Genomic DNA, 19,929 nt, shown 5'->3' with positions numbered 1-19,929 from the left:
TCCCTACAGGCAGATCATGCAGACTGTGTGGGGCCTCACCTTGTGGAGGGGGCCACACCTTGCGGAGGGGGTTCTCATCTGAGGCGCACCTATGCGCTTATGTGGCGCAATTAGGGTGGCGCGGCACGGTTTTGCCGCTGCGAGGCTCCACTAGCACTCATCAAATAACTGTGCGTGGTGCCTCAAATTGGCCCCTGGCCCTGGTTATTCTTGAAAATACTTCATCTGCAATATCTTTTTGGGCCGTAAATCAATATACTTATGTTATTATAATGTAATTTTAAGTTTGCACATCTTTATTTATATAATTTTTTCAAAATGTACATCTCTTCAGTTCAAACCCTGAACGCATAGTGTCCACCTGAGTGGACATATACAAATTTCTTTGAAAAAACTAGTTCAAATCTTGTTTTTCATGCCCCAAGAGCAATAATAACACTTGGTAAAAAAATCCTGACTGAGGTTTTCATAATTCATGCATGAAAGGGTTAACACCCAATATATCAGCTAATCTGGGATTCATTGGGTTAAGTCAATGTATCGATCATGGGTTTTAAAGACGGAAAGCAGGGAGAAACAGCTATCTGACCTTGTTTAACGGTAAGTACGCTTAGACATACGTGGATTCGGGCGATCACCTGTCGGAGATTTTTATCTGAAAGCTCATCAAAGTTGAACTCCATGGGAAGCAAAGATGTTCATTTCCTGAACATGTTTCTGACAAATATGTCCTGAAATGTGACAATTGTTATTTAATTTATGGAATTCATAACCATTTGTTTCACTGTGTTATGGGGTTGCTTCTTTATACATTTTGAAACTGCAATAGTTTTAACAATATACGTATGGGCGAAAACTGGAATTAAAAAGACATTGTGACACAGCCATCATTTTTTTCACACTTCTACGAGAAAACATAAAAGCTTTTCCAAGCAAATAATGAGACAGAGATCGAGGAATAGAAACAATTATCCATTTTAATTAAAAACATTCTATTTTGAATCAAAATATGCAACTGTGTTTCCAATGTTCCATCTTTTTACCACTTGTTTAAGTGTTGCCACGCACACACACACACACTAATGTTTATTACATGATTGCTCCGATTGTTCCGTGAAGCAGAGTGAAATAAAGCGTTTTAATCCAGCAGCAGCTCGGTAACACACCTCATGCCCCCCCCCCCCCCCCCCCCAACACACACATGTTTAATACGAGCGCCTTTTCTTTACAGCATAGTGAACTGACTTGATCCCCAAGGGAAGTGTGTTCTTGATTTGATGCACATATAACAAAAAATGGTCTGAAAAAACCGTCCCGATTGTTAAACTATATTCGTTCCTTTCTTTCTGTCCTGCCCATGTTGAGTTCTATTGAAATGCAAATGTATTTCTGTTTGTTGGATGTATAACCCTGTAGCCTCATAAACAGAGTTCTGCTGACCGGGAGCCGTTTGCTTTGCCAGAGAGCAGAACTTGAATGGATACTGAAACACCTCGGACATCATCAGTGTCGCTAAGAAAACCCTTTACGCCATCTGATAGGGTTCTCTCTCTGTTGTTGTTTGGTTTCCATAGGAACAGTTCAAAAGACTTAAAAAAGGTCAACATTTCAACGTGTAAAACCAAAAAGGAAGAGTCTTTTCTCAATTCAAGAGTCCTTTAGCTCCGGCAGACAGCCAACCTCTGCCCAAAAACAGAAGAGGAAAAACAGAAGAGATGATAAGAGAAGAGAAAATCAAAAGAGAAAAATCTGAATCAACTTTCATTCTTTGTTTCTCCCTTGTTTTATACTCCCAGCCCGTTCCAGGCGGCCATGTTGGGGCGAGTTAATTCTCTACTGGCGTGGGCTCTTGCGGCAGTTCGGCTCCTTCCTCCCCCGCTGGCCCAGAGGCCTCTGGTGTGTGTCCTGGTGTGTGTCCTGGTGTGTGTCCTGGTGTGTGTCCTGGTGTGTGTCCTGGTGTTAACAGCGGCTCGGGCTGCGGCGGCTGGCTGAGGATGACCTGCACCACGTAGTCTCTGGATATGTTGAGCTGGTCCAAGCGCAGCCTGTCCGTCAGCGGCCGGCCGGAGAAGAACCAGCGTTGGGTCGCAGCGGGAACGCCCTCCTGGTTTAGGAGACGGCGCTTCATCATGCCCACTGTGTCCGTGGAGCGGACCACCAGCCGCAGGTCGCGACCCGTGGAGAGCCGGAGCCGAAGCAGGCACTCTCCCCCTGATCCGGCCTCGCTGGCGCTGCCCGTGGAGGGGTCCGCGGCCCCGGAGTCGGGGTCCGACCCGTCAGGCTCGTCGGAGCGCTCCTCAATCATGTTGACGGGAGGAGAGAGGCAGTAGACCGGCAGCTGGTACCGGTTCCCCAGCTCATCGTAACACTCAGTCAGAGCTCCTGGAGGGAAGGAAACATGTCAACACTTAATTAAAACAATTTCAAGTTTGGTTAACAGTTTTCAGTCAGTTGTGAAAATATGTAATTCTTCAGTTTCATTGAGATTGTGGAGGGACACAAAACATTTTTCTATTCACGTGCAATCTATTTATCCCATTAAAGTAAACCATACGTTAGAAAAAAGGTAAAACATTGCCAGGTTACTTTATGATTTAACCTGCTACAGTTTTTACCAAATCTAAATGCAGTTTTTTTTATGGAATGTGATATTGTAGGATTAATATGTGCACTACTACTAGAAAGTACAAACCTTTATCTGCAGCGTACTGTAAACTGCATACACATTTAAACAAACCTGTGTGCATGCAGGTATATTTAGTACACTGGGTGAATAATTGACCACTAAAATCTGAGCATTACAGGTGAACCATCAACTTTCCCCTTAACCTTTCACTTTAAAATGAACTGGATAAGTCATGCTTGATAAATAGTTGGCATTTATGTTGTATTTAAATTACTGTGTTCCTGTGTTGACCAAGCCAAAACCTGACCTCTATTCACATTTCACTCAGGAATAGGAAATGGAGAAATGAAAGTAAGTCTCAACAGAACACAAAGACGTGTATGGAGTGAAAGCGGGAGAAAAGGGAATGTCATGAGTCTGTTGCCCTTAAAACTAATGATGTCACTGTTGACTGTGATTCAGACACAGAGTTGGTGGAGAGAGGGGGAAATAAGATGTAGTGAAGCGGTCATAATATTCCACAGAAACAAAGAACAATGATATTCGCAGGGGGGACCCCAAAGGTCCTCAAGGGGATTTTTAAACAGGTCCCCCCAAACAAGGGCTTGATGTCAACTATTTCATTCCTGAAAAGTCCTTCTATTGTGGTAATAAGCCTTTTGTTTTTGAACTGTTGAAGTTCAAGTGAGGGTCTTTTATCTAAATTAATGTTTGTCGCATCCAAGAGTTTGCCAAATAAGTCACACAATGCTGATAAAGACTTTCGTTGCAAGGGATGTGGCATTATTCCTGAGTTATAGTGACTTCGCACACCAGCACACAAACGCCTCCAGGTAAGATCGCTGCCCCCCCCCCCAATTGGGCTCTCTCTTTAAGTCTCCCAGGGCAATTATTTTTCCTAAATACTGATTTTCAGTTTTTTATCCGGAGCATACACTCGAAAAACTTTCTTGGACCTTTCTCAGAACATTTTGCCACAGCTTCTACCAAACTCTGAGCTTTTACTGTAATACACAGTTATGAGTGAAATAAAAAAAACACCCTGGTCTTTTCTCGTAATGGCTTTTAAAAAGGTGATCTACCTTGGAGCCAAAACTAATTAAAGACCAGGGTAAAAAACTGTCCCCTCAAAAGCAATAAGTGATTTCAAAAGTCATTTTGTAAACGTTTTAAAAAGGTCAGTGGACTACTCATGTTGTTTTATGACATGTGTTGAGGTACAGGCGACTAGAGCAAATTTGTTTTGTGGTAAGTGAGACTGAGATGAGTCCTCAGCCCACAGGATGTTGCTCTCTGGTCTCTAGATGACGAATGCTGTGGTAAAGGTGAGGACATTAAGCCAATGTTAGGCCTCAGGACAGTCTCACCAAAGTGGATGTGAGAGCGAGAAATTGAGGCTTCATTTTGATTGTTTGTAGAAATTAAACGGTACTAATGTGGATAACAAGTGGGCTATTATTGTCACAGCACTCACCAAAAACCACTTGGCGTGAAAATGAATATAGAAGTTATATCAACACCAAAACAACATCCGTCTTCTCTTAGCGTGAGCAAAACATATGTTGGCAAACTCTTTTAACAAATGGGAACAAATCATTTGCAAATGTGACAATTAGTAAGCATGTTTTGAATCTCTCCGCTTCTGGCACTTACATAACTGAAATACCAGGAACCAGATTCACCAGACCAGTTTGATGACAATGTTTTAAGGTCTAGTTGAAATCATCACCCATCTTTTTTGTAGTCTGAAATGATGTAAATAAATGTGTGCAAGTACTTTAAATCCCTTCCTGTAACAATGACAAATGAGCAAAGACAGCCAGATATGGGGAAGCTATCTTAGCCATTAGCCAAAGTCACAGAAGCTAATCTAAATGTAATGGTACACATGTGTTACGGTTGCTGTTTGTCTGCTCATTAACCTGCCTGTGAGTGTTTTCAGCTGTGTGTGATTATGTAAATGAGCTGTGTGGTTGCCCCAACGTCATTGGCTGTCATCTCCTGGTACACTTCCGAGGACACTGATTGGAGCACGCCGGACCCAACGTTCTCCAATCCCGGTGCAAGCCCAGCGCACACCTGCTGGAGAGGACTACAAAGCCTGGGAACTATCACCACTCTGGAGGCTCTGCTGCGATCAGACGCCTCATACCTTTTGCTCTTGCGTCATGGACACTACAGACTGTGTTTGGTGCAACATATGTGTTTAGTGACGAGTGTCAATATATGTGTTCCGTGTCCAGTGTGGATATATGTGTTTAGCTAGTGTGCTTAGTTTTCCCTCCTTCAGCTGTGTTTTCTTACAGCTTCCTTTATTTAGTTGTACCACTTTTAAAGTGAGGTTTTGTTTAGTTCTTATTTAGTGTGAGTGTTATTTCTTTGTATGTACACAGACTCCTTTTTAAGAGTCCTCCCTTTGTTTGGTTATTTGTCAACCTGTGCCCTTTTGGCCCTTTTGTTTGTTCAGGCTGCACGCCTGCCATTTTGTTTACCGCTGCCATTATGAATAAATCACTTATAATTATACAAATACCAATCTGGTTGTGTTTCTTTCCTTTAGTTCCCCTAGCCTAATAGGGAGCGTAACAACATGGGTCACTGACTTTCTTTAAATATGTTGCTATGTCTGTATACCTCACTTGCTTTTTCCCCTGGTGGCTCCACTTAAGTCCTTCTGACTTCTGCAGCAGGAAGCTAATGGTTTCCAGGTGCTGCTAATGCCTTCAGTTGTGAGATTTCATTAAACATTGAGTTTAGATTGAATAAACCTCCCAAGAGAGGGGTTAAAGCCGTGCACCTAATTTAAGAGATTTCATCATTTGATAAAAGCTGGAAAACATTTGTAAACATAAAAAGTATGTGTTGCTGATGTGCTGCATTGCATAACCCCAAGAAGCTGTACTGGCTATGGCTCAAACAGAGGACATTTCAAATGTGCATTGGTGAACATGATATATATATTTTTTTGCAGGTTGGATGGACGCTGACATGTTTACAAACTAATGCAAATGATTCCCATTGTTATGCTTCACAGAGTCACTTTGGAGCACCGCAGATCAAGTTGGTCTCCAATCCAATTATATGCACTGAAAAACGAGCCCATCAGCCAATACATTTCCGTACTGTAATGGAGCTTTTTATTTTTTTTAAATGTAAGCTTTTAGAAGTGGTGGATCATTGACTGCTTCTAAAAAGCTGATATTTAACCAAATAGTCCTACAGTGAAACAGCATGTTCCCCATTCTAGCAGCTTTATTCACAAGGTGGCAATGTCAGATGATCAGCTCACCACTTCGGCCCAGACTACTGCAAACTATTGGCTAGATTGCATATGCCATGTCAGTTGACTGCCAAGAAATTTCTTTTTGGTGATACCCTGTTTTTTTCCTGTTGCGCCATCATCAAGTCAAAAATATGATTTGTCCAAGACTTTGTTTTGTCCAAAGGTATTCCCATCCGCCTCAGTTGTATTTTGTGTTAAATTCTGATTAGCAAACATTAGCATGCTAACATGGGAAACATTACACCAGCTTAGCATCAATGTTAGCCATTGCATTGTGAGAATGTTAGCCTACTGAGGGCACTACGTCCATATCTTAATCCGTCTATGTTTTTTGTGCAAAGCACTGTGAACTGTGCTTACATACCTAATTGGAACTGGAATGACAAAAGCATAAAAAGACATACACTTGCTGGTATGCTATTTGTACGGAGTTCTGGAGAAGTGAAGTGGTGACATCAGGCCTGGGGAATCCACAGCTGCAGCCCAGCGGGATCTGATCCGACCCGTCCAAACTACTAAAGGCAATGGAGCAGGACAATACATGCCTATGTTTACATTCACAAAAAGCCTGTTGTCACTGATATACACCCAAATCATGTTCAGGTAGAGCTGACCTTGAGAGTTATGGCGCATTTCCACTGCAGCGGGTAGCCCCGTTTAAGCGTCCTTAACCGTCCTCAAGCGGCCAGGCCAGTTTTTGGTGGCCTTTCCATATGGCCTAGCACCGGCTAGCGGGTACTTTTTCCCTCTTTTTCCGGCCCCATAAAATCGTGGTTCTATCAGGCCAGGCCAGGGCTGAACTAGTGACGTCAACACTCTCGACTGCTGATTGGTCAGAGAGAATCGTCACAAAATCGCGCGTGAGATCATCCCTAGCGTCGTATATATATCTAGAAGCAAGCTTGCAGCATTTTTATAAACAGCATTTTGTAAACGGAGGAGCTACAAAAATGGCAACGTCGAAGAAAAGCACACCGTGGTCGACCGAGGAGGTGACGACGTTCCTACATCTCATTGGGGATGATAAAATCCAGCGGGAGCTCGACGGAACAACGCGAAATGTGAAAGTGTTCAAAAGATGTCTCTGCAGTCTGCACAGATGTCCGAACGCGGATTGTCGAGGACTTTCCTGCAGTGTAGGGAAAAACTCAAAAAGATGAAGAGTGAATATTGCCAAGTAAAGGACAACAATAACACGAGTGGTGCGGGTAGGAAACAATGGAAGTGGTTCGACTTGTTGGACCAGATTTACGGCCATAGACCGGCCAACGTTGGGAGGGAGGGAGACCTGGACTCTGCAACGGCTTTACTGGAGTCCCTGCAAGGTACGCTCACTTCTAACAAATAAGTCTATTTTAATCCTTACATTAATGTTCGACAACCCATGCTTTTATGGAGCCCCGAATCAATTATCAGTCTTAGCTAGTAAGCAGCTAGTACAGTTGTGTGTGACATCCTATCATATATTTATATTCATTATCAACAGGCTGGACATAATGTAATTCACTTTCACAATCATTGTGAACTTTCTTTAGTTCACCTTACTGTTGTTCTCTTTATATATGTTATTCTTATATCCTTGTGTGACCTGTACCTGTCCAGTGTTTTTTCCTTATTGCTAATTATTATCTTATTGTCGCCCAGGCAAGAGGAAACGAGGAGGAGAGGATCGGGCCCAGCAGAAACGGCACCATGAACAGCACATGGCCCAGCAGAAACGGCACCATGAACAGCACATGGCCCAGCAGGAACGGCACCATGAACAGCACATGGCCCAGCAGAAACGGCACCATGAACAGCACATGGCCCAGCAGGAACGGCACCATGAACAGCACATGGCCCAGCAGAAACGGCACTTGGACTGGGCCAAAGCGTCTGCTGAGCGGAGATGGGAGTTGGATGCGGCCTTGAGAAGGGAGGAGGCCGCTCAAGCAGAGACCTTCAACCTAGCCTTCCTGCGCACTCTTGGCGAGGTGCTAGGGGGACTGGGCAGCCGACGTGGCCTGTCTCCTCAGTGATACTTCAAATAACCTTAATAGTTATTGTACATATTATATATTTTTTCTCTAGTTAATTTTTAAATGCAACATTTGTACTTTCTTGTTTATTTATTTTCTTTAAAATGTGCATTTTATATTTATTTTTACAATGCCATGTATATTTATGCTGGCTGCAATACAATTTTACATTTTTTATTTGTATTGTTTAATGGCATGCCTTTTGATACAATTTTTTAATTTATTTTTTATACTGCCATCAATAAAGTACTTATTTGACTTATCTTATCTCTTGTTGATAATGAATTGCACCCAACAGAAAAAAATCAGATTCACATAATCTTGATTTAGAGAAGATATAAACATACATGAATTTATAAAGCAATAACAAACACCATCAGTTAGGAAAAAGCCCATAAGATAAGTTAGTTTTAAGAGATTTAAAGCAAGAAATTGAGTTTGCTAGCTTGAGGTCCTCCTCTAAAACATTATTACATGTTTATTTTGTAATAGTATTAAGAATACATGATAAATACATAATACATGTAGTAGAAATTGCTCAATTGTAATACCCTCGTTCTACTAGACTCAAACAACACATTCCTTATATATTTCAAAGACGAGAGAACAAAAGAAGAAACCTATAACCCATTCAAGCAAGCTTTTAACATGTCTAGAAGAAAGATTGAGGTTATATTTTATTTTATGTTGTGGATACTTTAGCCTCCATCCATGTTTACAATTGTCCACACTATTTTACACTTGCATTTATGAATATAGTTTTGCTGTGTTTTACACTTTAGTATTTATGTTTATAGTTAGCTTTGATATTCGCTTAATTGATTAGAAAGATTTTCTTTTCATGATCTGATATTTCCTCAAATGTTCTTATTATGGGGCAGTACTTACTGGTGCTTGAAATTCAAATATTTACTAAATATTCAATTCAGATAACAACATTTGTTTAAAACATTTGACAAACACATGTATATGAAAAAAAAAAGATGTATTTATGTTCAATACAATGAATACAATACAATGCATATTTAGGTATTCAGGTCGCGCATCAAACCCTCTCTGATGTCAGTGCCCTCCTCCTCTGCACCTTGAGCCACTGCTACCCCAGGCTCTGCTGCTGCTGCTGGTGCATTCCACCCATCATCATAGTCCTCTCCATGACTCTCGCAGAGGTTATGCAGAGCACAGCATGTTAACAAGCCACACACCAAGAAACAAGTAAACGATCGCTTCCACATCCTCCATTGTTGTGTGTGTTTTGTGAGTTGTGTTGCATTGAAGATGACGCCACTGCAGTTTTACCCAGCGTCGCTCCGCCCAAAAAGCCCGCCAAAAAGCCGATCGCCCCGCCTACACTGCGTTGCTACCCCAGGTCCTAAACTGTAATGGAAATGCGCCACGGCCTCGGACGGCCGGCGAGGCAGCCCGAGGCCTGAGCGAGGACGCTTAGGGACGCTTAAACGGGGCTACCCCGCTGCAGTGGAAATGCGCCATTAATGTCCCTGTTGACGTACTGGGTTGGGCACAACAGAGTGAAATATCACAATGGACAATAATGATCATTGTTTAGTGGGTTCAGATCCTTTTATGGGATATGTATAGTCTAGATGTTTTTATACTGTGCTCTCTGCCTCCTCTATCCTCGGGACATAAACAGGACATTTATGCACAATCCAGTGAGATTAGGCCTACCATCATTTTTTACTTTGAACTCCAATACACAATTCTGATGCAGTATTGCAAAGGATCAAATGCATGAGTTCAATACCCAGGTATGTGTATGAATTAAAACAAGATTAGATGATGAGCAGTTAGGCAATTCATTTGGCAGCCCTGCCACCAGTGTAAAGGCAATATGACGGTGAAAGGAATTAGGAATCAAAAGAATGACGCACATCCACAAATAGAAAGCCTGTTCAAGCAGATGATAATTTATGTGTGAAGATGCTGGGTTTTCTGAATCGGAGCCAATTATATTGATTTGTTCCATCTGAATGGTCTCCAGTACGTTTATCAAAGTTGCATTCCCTTTATTGGCATCTGAGTGAATGTACTTGAGTCCTTTCAAAAGACCAAGTGTACGCCCCCTTAAATGTATTATTTATTGATTCCTAATGCAGTATATAACTCCTAATAGTCTAAACTCTACAATGTGGTCATTGAGATACACTTAAGAGTCTCAGCATCAGCATACTGTAAATGACTGGAGTTGCTTGGAATACGGTCCACATTCATTAAACACTCACTTACTGTGCACAGACGCCACCAGCCCAAACAGACTTACTTCCTGTTTATGAAACTTCAACACCAGACTTGAAACTACAGGGGATGTATACAATACTTCCTGAGGAAGCTGTCTTACATATTTCTTCTCAAATATTTTGTTGTAACCTATAAATATATTTAAAAAGAGCTGATATTTACTGGGCCCCCCCATTGGTAAAGGAAGCTGTCTGGTGGCAGAAATGTGTGTCTGACTGACAGAGCCATTTCACAATCTTTGCTTTGCTCTTTTAAAAAGGCCCATAGAGGCATTGCCCTCATTACTTTATATGTTCACTTACTTGCTGCTTCTTATTTCTGTTCCATGGATGGGTACTTATTAGGTTTTCTTCATAAACATGTTCAATCTCTCTATTTAATGTGTTACTTTTGTCTGGAGTGTCCATTTGCTGAAACATTGTAAATGTACCCTGCTGTGGGACGAATAAAGGACTTCTGATTCTGATTAACTTGAGATACACATAAAAACTACAAGATCTGCAGCTTTCAGTTAAGACTTGTGAAACTCTTACAGCCGAGTTTGAGTCTCTCTAGGCAATTTGGGAAAAGGGACCCACAGCGGTATTTGAAAGAGAGTACAACAAAATGAGCTATTTAATACGTTTTCCTCTTATGTCATACCAACTTATCTGTATTTGAAAAACTGTCCAAATGACTATATTTTCTATGGCATACTAAAACTTTAAAATGTCAATAACGGTCTATAATATATCCCTTTTTGTTCTGTATTGTGTCTGTACTATACCGTGTAATTTATACCTGATCGACAGCACTATAGATCAGGTATAAATGAGACGACATTCATTTTTTTGTAATGTTTATACTGCCTTATACGGATCACAGTGTCAGATGTATATATTTATACTTGATATCACTCTGCACTTTACTACTTCTTTTACACTTCTCGTTAGATACTAACTGCATTTTTTGTTGTCTTAGTACTTGCACTCAATCACAATTAAGTCTAATCTAATCTTATTTGCTACATCCTTCACAGTGGCAATGTGCCTTACCGTGAGGCAGTGTGATGCTGGCCCCGTCGAGGATGGCCTGAGCCAGCAGGTGGTCGCTGCTTTCAAAGGCGCTGGCCGCGGCCCGCAGAGCATCCCAGATCTCTTTCCGGCCCTCGAATGCTGGCGCCGTATCCCAGAACTCATCTCTCTTGCTACGCAGCTGGCCTTCAGTCATCGGGTAGTCACTTTTCCATTTAGGCCGCTCTCTCTTCAGGGGCTGGTTACGCCCCAGAGCCACTGGGAGGGAGAGGAAAGCAGAGATGGAGAGAAAAGAAAGATAGGAGGGTGGAGGGAAGATGGAGGAGAAGAACCAGAGGGGAAAGATAGAAACATGGAGTATGAGTGTGAGGTCAATCAAACGGATGTGAGGAAAGAAATAACATGGGGATTGGTAGAGGAGACGGAAGGGTGGAGAAGTAGAAGAAGAAGGGATAACGAGGACAAAATAAGTAAAACAGAAACAAATGGGGATGTAGGGAAGAGAAAATGTAAGATAGAGAGAGGTGGAAGGATGAAAATGAGAAGTTAGAATAATGAATAAAAGAAAAAGAGGGAAGAAGAAGAGTTAGGATTTATTTGAAACAAAGCATCAGTCAGATAAGATTTCTCTTGTTAGGTGACAGATTAACCATGAGCTAGCATGTACATGGAGCTCACACAGTCTAAGCAGAACTGAAGCAAGACGTGTTGTGTTACTCAACCCAGATACAAGGTTAGGGTTATAGCATCTAACAGCGCTCCATCTGCAGCAGAATAGCTGATGAATAACACCATCTGGATCAACACCTAAGGGGACGACAGGTAAAGGACGGTGTGTACGTGTGTGTGTGTGTACGTGCAACACGGAGACATGAGAGAGGAGAGAATGACGGATCAAGGTGTTTAGTTACACCTGCTGCTGGTACACATGTACTCTGATGATCACATGGCACAGTCTGACAGCAACAACAACCTTCAACTGACTGTTTATAGTAAATAAGAGCTCTGACTGACTGACTGTTTACGCTGACTTTCTTTCCTATTTGGTTGTGTATATTTTCATAGTTAACCGTTATAAAACATTTGTTTTCATTACCAGAAGGGACAGAGGGCAAATGAAGTTAAAACTTCAGGTGTGCTTGTTGGAAACATTGCAGCAGTAAACTCAAACCAATACCAATACATTTAATGATGATTTTTTTTCTTGCTATTGTTTTCTTGATACATTTTTTACATATCCATCATCATTTCTCAAGGTCCAAGGTGATATCTGCAATTTTTGCATAAGAAAATGACTTCAATATTTATTTTAATTATTCTAATTGAATAGTTAATCTCACAGCTCTCATGAACCACACATGTGGTTTTGTATAAATAAGCAGCGGCTCATACTAGCTAAACAGAATATGTACATTAAACATGTTCTGCAGGCAGTTTATTAACAGTAATCTGCAAAAACATATCTTCCTTTATTTATGAATATGTATGTGTTATCACCAACTTGACTGCTTTTTCATAGGCCTACAACCTGCATTAGCCTACTTTCCAGCTCAAAATATACTAATTTACTTATAAATGCTAGCCCACTTGCCTGTCTTTCAGGAATTCTCAGAAATCCTAAGGGCTGTATGTGGGCCAGTATGTGTGAAAGTACATGTGAACCAAACAACCTTAGTTATGAGACCTGCTTCGGTGAAAACAGATACATGTGCATGTGTTGTGGGCTTATTGCATTGTTTCTGTCCTCATCAAGGAAAGGTGTCAAGTAACAGCTGCTTGTCTGCATGTGTTTACTTTTAACACTGCATAGCTTCTTGTTACTACACACACACTCCATCACAGATAAAGGGATCTCTGAAACCTGTTTATGTGACATCTAGACTTCAAGGAAGACAGGGAACAAATTGTCAAAACGGATGTAGAGCCACAGAGGAAGACATTAATGCCCCGGCCACACGAGGACGAAAACGGCCGTTTGCGTTACTGTTTAGTGTCATATAGACCATTCGGCCATACGAGGACGACCGAATACGGCACTAAACGACTGAGGAAACGATAACGGGTCCCAAGGTGGATAGAACGGCATACGCAACGCTCTGGGGGGTCAAACGGCTCCGTGTGTGCGCCCTATACGAACATTTTCTGATAGTGATTGCGCAATAGCAATAGCCCCGCCTCTCCCCACCTCTTCTGCTCACCTCCGCTTACCCCGCGCCATTGCTGATGTGTTTCGCCACCAACAACAACAACAACAACAACAATGGCGGATCGCAGAGTTGCTATCGTGCTCCGGACGCTACTGACCATGCTACAGTTCTTTGTGCAACATCTACAGCAGACTTACACATCCGGGGGGATCTTACTCGCTGCTTTTGTGGATATGTACTGCAGCTTCAGCGATCATTTTCTGATAATGATTGCGCAATAGCCCCGCCTCTCCCCACCTCTGCTGCTCACCCCCGCGTCAAAGTAAACTGCACACTGAATTCAGATTATTTATCTTTCTCTCGATATGGACATAAACGCGAGAGAAGTCTAATCTGACAGGACGGAGACACCTCTCAAACTACCTAAACTAGTTATAAATATGTTTATTTTTACTGTCGGCCGGGTCACTCATTACTGGATCAGCTGCTGCATGAGACAGACACTGACGCTGTCCAAAGAGAGGGTGGAAAAAGAGAGGCTCCGTGTATTTTTATTATTATATTATATAGAGTCGTTATTCATTTGTTTTAAAGCTCAATAAATAACAAAGAAGACCTTTGACCGGCACTTTTATAATTTTGTCGGAAGGTTTAAACTTTAATACACGTTGACTGGCGAAAAACTCTGCCCGGTTCCCTCGGCCCCCACCGCGGAGAATAAACAGAAGGGCAACCATGACAACCATGCTACTTCGCTGCTTTTGTGGAGGAAGTTACAGCGCCACGTACAGGCTCCTGCATATGTACTGCAGCTTCTCCAGTGGTTGGAGCTAAACGGAGCGGTCTCGTGTGGGCAGACACTATCCGGATAACTATTGCGTGTGGACGGAAGCTTGTTTGCGATTGCGTTTGCGTTAATCCTATGCGTTTAGCCGTTTTCGTCCTTGTGTGGCCGGGGTCTAAGGAAACCATGCTATATCTCAGCATCACTAAAGTGCTCAGTCCCCACCCCAGCTCCGTCTCCCAATGTGTGATTAAAATAACTTGCTGTTCAGAAGTGAAACCCCTTTTCAGATCAGACAATCAGGAAACCACAGTAAAAAGCTCAAAACATACAATTGTTAAGGGGATGCAGACCAGAGAAAGACTTTCGTCTTGTTTACATCAGGGTCCCCCATTTCCAATTCATCATGTCATTTAAGACATATAAGACATATTTGACATACAGATGGCTTATTTACAATTTACATACAGGTGGTTTTTTTACATACAGATTGCTTATTTACAATTTTCATTTTAGATTTCGTTCTAATACATCCTAACCGGACATTTAAGACATACCAAGTCTACAGATATACAGTTAGTAACAGAGTCTAAAATGCGAGTATATACATAGATGGGGGGGAGCTGTCCATTGAACGACAGGTTGAGATTTGTACCATTACCGGGGCCAGTTTTGCAATGCTCTCCCCCGAAAGTGCTCTTTAAGAGAGGTTTTGAAGGTAAGTATAGTTTTACTTTCCTTTACAGTTGTGGGAAGAGCGTTCCACCTTGATGTGGCATAATTGCGAAACGTGTATTCCCCCTTTTTTGTGCCAAATCTGGGTTTCACGTGATTTGTGGAGCTCCCTCTGGTGTTATGATCATGGTATTCCTTGACCTTTGGGAAGAATTTTGACATGTACATGGGTACCATAGAGGTGTAGTGGATCTTGTAGACCAGTCCCATTGCAAGTAGCTGTACTCTGTCGTCTACTCTAAGCCATCCTAGGTTGTCAAAGTGGGCAGAGGTGAGGTGGGTTCTAGATGAAAGGTCAAGCAGTAGTCTGACCAGTTTATTTTGCGATGTTTGAAGTTTTATTTTTAGCGCCTTGGAGGTGCTATGGTACCATGACGTGCAAGCATAGTCATAGTACCCTTGAATGAGTGCTCCTGCCAGAGTTTTCAGGGTGTTTTTGTTTACCAGAGAGGAGATCCGGTATAGGAATCTAGTTCTTTGATTGACTTTTTTTATTACATTGGATGCCATTTTGTCACAGGAGAGGTTTGCCTCAAGAATAGATCCTAGGTATGTAATTTCCTTCTTACTTGGGACAATAATGTCGCCCACTGCAACTGAGAAGTCGTCGGATTTGCTGAGATTATGTTTCGAACCGAAGAGAATGGACTCTGTTTTACCCAGGTGTAATGATAATTTATTATCGGCGAGCCAGGTGCAGATTCTGCCGAGCTCGGAGCTGAGGGTTTTTTCAACCTGCAACCTGTTCCTGTCAGAGACCAGCAGGGCTGAGTCGTCCACGAACAGGAACAAGTTGCAGTCACATGCTGATGACATGTCATTTACATAAATTAGCAACTGTAACGGACCTAATATGCTTCCTTGTGGAACACCACAGCTCACTGGGAGGGGGGGGACAGAGTACCGTTTACCGCCACCATCTGTTCTCTCCCCTCCAGGTAGGATTGCATCCAGCTCACCGATAGTTTATCAAAACCAATTGCTTTTAGCTTGTCAATCAGAATGGGGTGATTGACAGTGTCGAAAGCCTTTTGTAGGTCCAGCATCACCATGCCGCAGTACTTGCCCTCGTCCACCTCTTGTTTGATGTGGTCGCTCAAATAAAGAAGGCATGTGTCAGTGGAGTGGGATGTTCTAAAGCCAGATTGAAATTCATAGATTAGTTTATTTTCCGCGAGGTACTTTTCGACCTGTTCATATACAATTTTTTCCATGACTTTCGAGATGGAGGTAAGTATAGAAACAGGGCGGTAGTTGCCTGGGTCCAATTTGCTGCCCTTTTTGTGCAGGGGGGTTACTCTTGCAATTTTGAAGTCTTTGGGTACTTTTCCCTGTTTTATGGAGAGGTTAATTATGTGATCTGACTGGTGAGATGGCAGTTGCTGTGTCTCTGAGGAATTTGGAGGGGATATTGTCGTGGCCAGTGGCCTTGTTAGGTTGGAGGGCGCTCAGTTTAATGAGTACCTCTACTGTTGTTACCCTTGCTAGACTGAAATCATCTTTGCGTACCCCTAGGTTTTTGTAGTAGGTCATGATGTGATCTACTCCAAAAAGCCCTGAGTGGGAGGGTAATTTATTTACAAGAGTTGTGGCTATGTTTGTGAAAAAAATGTTCAAGTACTTGGCCACATCCAGTTTGTCTGTGATGAGCCTGTTAACTGTCTTTATGTTTAAGTTAGAAAATCTCGTTTTGAGTTTTTTACTGCAGCCAAGCTGGTTATTGAGTAATTTCCAAAGTTCACGGGGTTTATTTTTGATGTTCAGATTCTAAAAATCTCAAAGCATCTTTCTTTCCTCCATGTATCCATCAGTGTCTCCTATTTACATGTACACACTATTAAACACTATGCTGGTTTTTGCACCACGGTACATCCTCCATATGTAATGCACCTTTTCATGGTTTTAACCCAAGTTGTAGTTTAACCAGTAGTAAAAATAGTGGACCCTAAACATATATTTGTAGATGGGGTAAATCATGCCCCATTACCTTAGGTATTGCACACAAAAAATAGGCCTAAAATGAAGCTTATTCGTTGCAGTATTTTATAGTTTGATATTACTGTTCTGCTCCCAGTGGATGGACAGCATGGTGCTTGTAGCTCTTGGGCCTTGTTCAAATAACCGCAGATATATAACACACTTCCTTTATCATAAAGCTGAAGCACCCTTTAAGTGTTGACACCTCCTCCTCTTTTCTCCCCAACACTTCCCAGCAGTAAACAAGAACCAACACCAGAACAAAACAGTAATTGAAAAGCAAAAGCCTAACATTGGTCGATTTGGTGGAGCATGCTTTAGGATAACAGTCAGGACATAATTTAAATCAGACTGCATCACTGCATGCCAGAGCCATCTGTGACCCATATTTGTTATGCAGAAAAAGCTAGCAAGCTAACTGGGCTACATTTTAGCCGAGTAGCTCAGTCAAAAAACCAAAGAACAAAGGGAGGCAGCGTCGCACAGTACATTATCCCCCAGTTTATAAAGTAGCGACGAGGCGTCATTTCTCGCTTCAAGGCCCCGCTGTTTGGAGCGAGATACCCGGGAGGGCTGGGCTGCCATGTCTGTCTCCGGCTGTCTGGCTCGGGTATAAAGGAAAACTCCAGCACAGGACAACATGCAAAAACCCTGCAGGACCCCCTCTAAAAAACGTGTTTGTACTAAATGACGCGCAGTACGTTACCTCCAGTGCCGTCCGAGTTCTCGTTTAAGCTGCCCGAGGAGTCGTGGTGGCTCCCGACACAGCCACCCATGGATGTTTCGGCAGAGCAGCCCGGGCTAGGTAGCTCTCCCCCCGGCCCACAGCTAGAGCTACATCTACCAGCCCCCCTTTCTCTCCTCTCTTCCCCCTCCCCTTTACTTCTCTCCTTTCGTCTCTCCACGTTACCTCCTTCCCTCCTTCTTTCCCTTCTTCCTCTCAGCACTGGCGGTGCGAAGCAGGCATCCTCTTCATCTTCCTCATCTTCCTCTGCGGGGAGAAGAAAGAGAGACACATCGTTACAAGGTGACCGAGGGAGAGGGGGAGAAAGGGGGAAGAGAGAACAAAGGGGAAGTGCACTGTAAAAAGAAGAAGATGCCGTCTCCTCTGGGGCAGCACATGTTAACTTAAGACATCAGAATATGTTGATGATAATGTGTTTTGACACCCCTGTTAGATTTTGTGTTCAGGGAAGATGTTTGCTGTCCTGAAGAGTCAAGTAATGATATCCTTATAATCGTGAATGTCAAGGAAGCCCCCTGCAAATGTAAAGCAATAGGTCATGCATTTTATTCTATTCTACTGTCTGTACTCTACTCTATTCAATTATATTCTCTTCTACTCTATTCTACTTTACTCTATTCTGTTCTACTTTACTCTATTATGTTCTACTCTAGTATTATCTATTCCACTCTTTTCTATTCCATTACACTATTCTGTTATGTTCTATTATGCTATACTCTGCACTATTCTGTACTCTATTCTGCTCTATTAAACTCTACTCTATTATATCATATTATATTGCTGGGAATGAATGTAGAATCTGCATGGGTTAGATTCAGCAGTAGTTTGGGGGTTTTACGACAAACTACTGAAATACTGGTGAGTTGGAAGGTGGAGAGAATTAAGGAGGCATGGGCCTCAGAAGAGGAGGAGAGGGTGGCACACACACGTTTGTTCCATAGGTACATCACATTTCACTACACACAGTGAAATAGTGGTATATATTTTCTAAAGCATATTTTAGTGGTTGGACTTGATATTTGTTTTGCAGGGATGAATGTGATTTTACATTGTGGAATGACAGTTATTTATGGCACTTACTCATTGCTTCATAGTCGGATCACATTTCACCACACACTACAATTGTATTATTGTTCTTTTCTATTCCCTCAAGCATGATAGGGTTTCATTGGATAAACAGATTTTGAGAAGCAGACGGTAATTCAGTTATTATCTGTCTATCTTGCACAAAGAGGTTTTTTTCATACATGCAGTTTTGAGGTGTTGACACACACATGTGTAGCATAGGTTGATCAACTCCACAACTCCAGTCTCTTACTTTAATTCTGTTTTACATTTTCATTGCACTGTAATCCTCTCCTCTCTCTCTGTCAGAGCAGTTCTGTGTACTCTATTTCTGCATCCAAGTGCTGCAATGTTACACCATGGACACACTGGTCACTATCTTTAGGACCGTCCCAAAGAGACTTGAGTGTAATTTGAAACACTGGCACGGACACATACACATTCACACACACGGTCACTCGTGTGTTCATGTACACACACACACACACACACACACACACAATAGCAACGGGATAGCGAGGGTAATTTTACCACTAAGCTGTCTGGAATTACAATTATTTCCCATTGCTTGGAGCTTCAAGCAGAAATGTGTGAAGCAGAAAGCTTACTTGGAAACCCTTTCCTGATTGTCTTCATGGCGTAATATGATGTAACTAGTTACTCAGAATACATTTGACATGTGGCTGCGTATTCTGTGATCAAGGTCACAGCAGGAGATTCAGCACAATCTTTTGTATCTTCTTCACACCTCCTGTTCATGACGCAATTGATTGAACATCGCCTGTTTTACTGCTGTATGACACCTGAGGGAAGTGATTTTAATTGTCAATGTTGCTCTTTTGGAGACCAAGGAGTGAGTTTAAATATAGATTACTGAGATTACTGAGTGTATTAAACCCACGTTGTTTTGAACATTTCCTAAAAAGGTTACAAGGAAACTCTAAACTCGTTAAAACATGGTTCCAATTAAAGTCCCACTCTGAGGCCTTGCTGTCTTTTCACTGTTGCATTGTTAAAAGCCACCGTAAGCTGTGAAATAGCACCCACACTGTTCAAGGCAAGAATAGGCTGTTGACTAAACAGACATGCTAAGTGTGAAGTTCATTTTAAAAGAGATTTACAGTGACCTCTAGTGATACGCTGCATACAATGTCCTGTATGGCTGGGCTAGGAAAATACATTTAATTTTTAAAATACAGTATAAACATTTTTTCCAAATTAGAATTACAGACAAGTTGAAAACAATTATATCTGTTTGTGTGCATACAGCCTGCTAT

General features: G+C 42.0%; 1 protein-coding gene across 1 annotated transcript; it reads right to left on the bottom strand.

Moving 5' to 3' along the window:
- Positions 1 to 957: 957 nt before the first annotated feature.
- On the bottom strand, positions 958 to 17,804 carry ubtd2 (ubiquitin domain containing 2). Its single transcript, XM_034206765.1, has 3 exons — positions 17,549 to 17,804; positions 11,221 to 11,457; positions 958 to 2,382 (listed from the first exon to the last, which is right to left on the bottom strand). Exons 1-3 carry the CDS (start codon positions 17,616 to 17,618, stop codon positions 1,826 to 1,828), a joined length of 864 nt encoding a protein of 287 aa, XP_034062656.1. The 5' UTR covers positions 17,619 to 17,804; the 3' UTR covers positions 958 to 1,825.
- Between the last annotated feature and the right edge of the window lie 2,125 nt (positions 17,805 to 19,929).

This window comes from Gymnodraco acuticeps, unplaced genomic scaffold, assembly GCF_902827175.1.
Source record: "Gymnodraco acuticeps unplaced genomic scaffold, fGymAcu1.1, whole genome shotgun sequence".
In the NCBI taxonomy this organism is placed as follows: Eukaryota; Metazoa; Chordata; class Actinopteri; order Perciformes; family Bathydraconidae; genus Gymnodraco; species Gymnodraco acuticeps.
The sequence above is the reverse complement of the archived record's forward strand: the minus strand, read 5'-3'. Positions and strand labels throughout refer to the sequence as shown.

What these genes read in the sequence shown, in the direction of transcription:
- ubtd2 (XM_034206765.1), bottom strand. Translation starts at nt 17,618, where the DNA reads ATGGGTGGCTGTGTCGGGAGCCACCACGACTCCTCGGGCAGCTTAAAC. An exon ending in GAACTCGGACGGCACTGGAG is followed by an intron (nt 11,458 to 17,548) that starts GTAACGTACTGC and finishes TCTCCCTCCCAG; the next exon opens with TGGCTCTGGGGCGTAACCAG. An exon ending in CAGCATCACACTGCCTCACG is followed by an intron (nt 2,383 to 11,220) that starts GTAAGGCACATT and finishes CCTTCCCTCCAG; the next exon opens with GAGCTCTGACTGAGTGTTAC.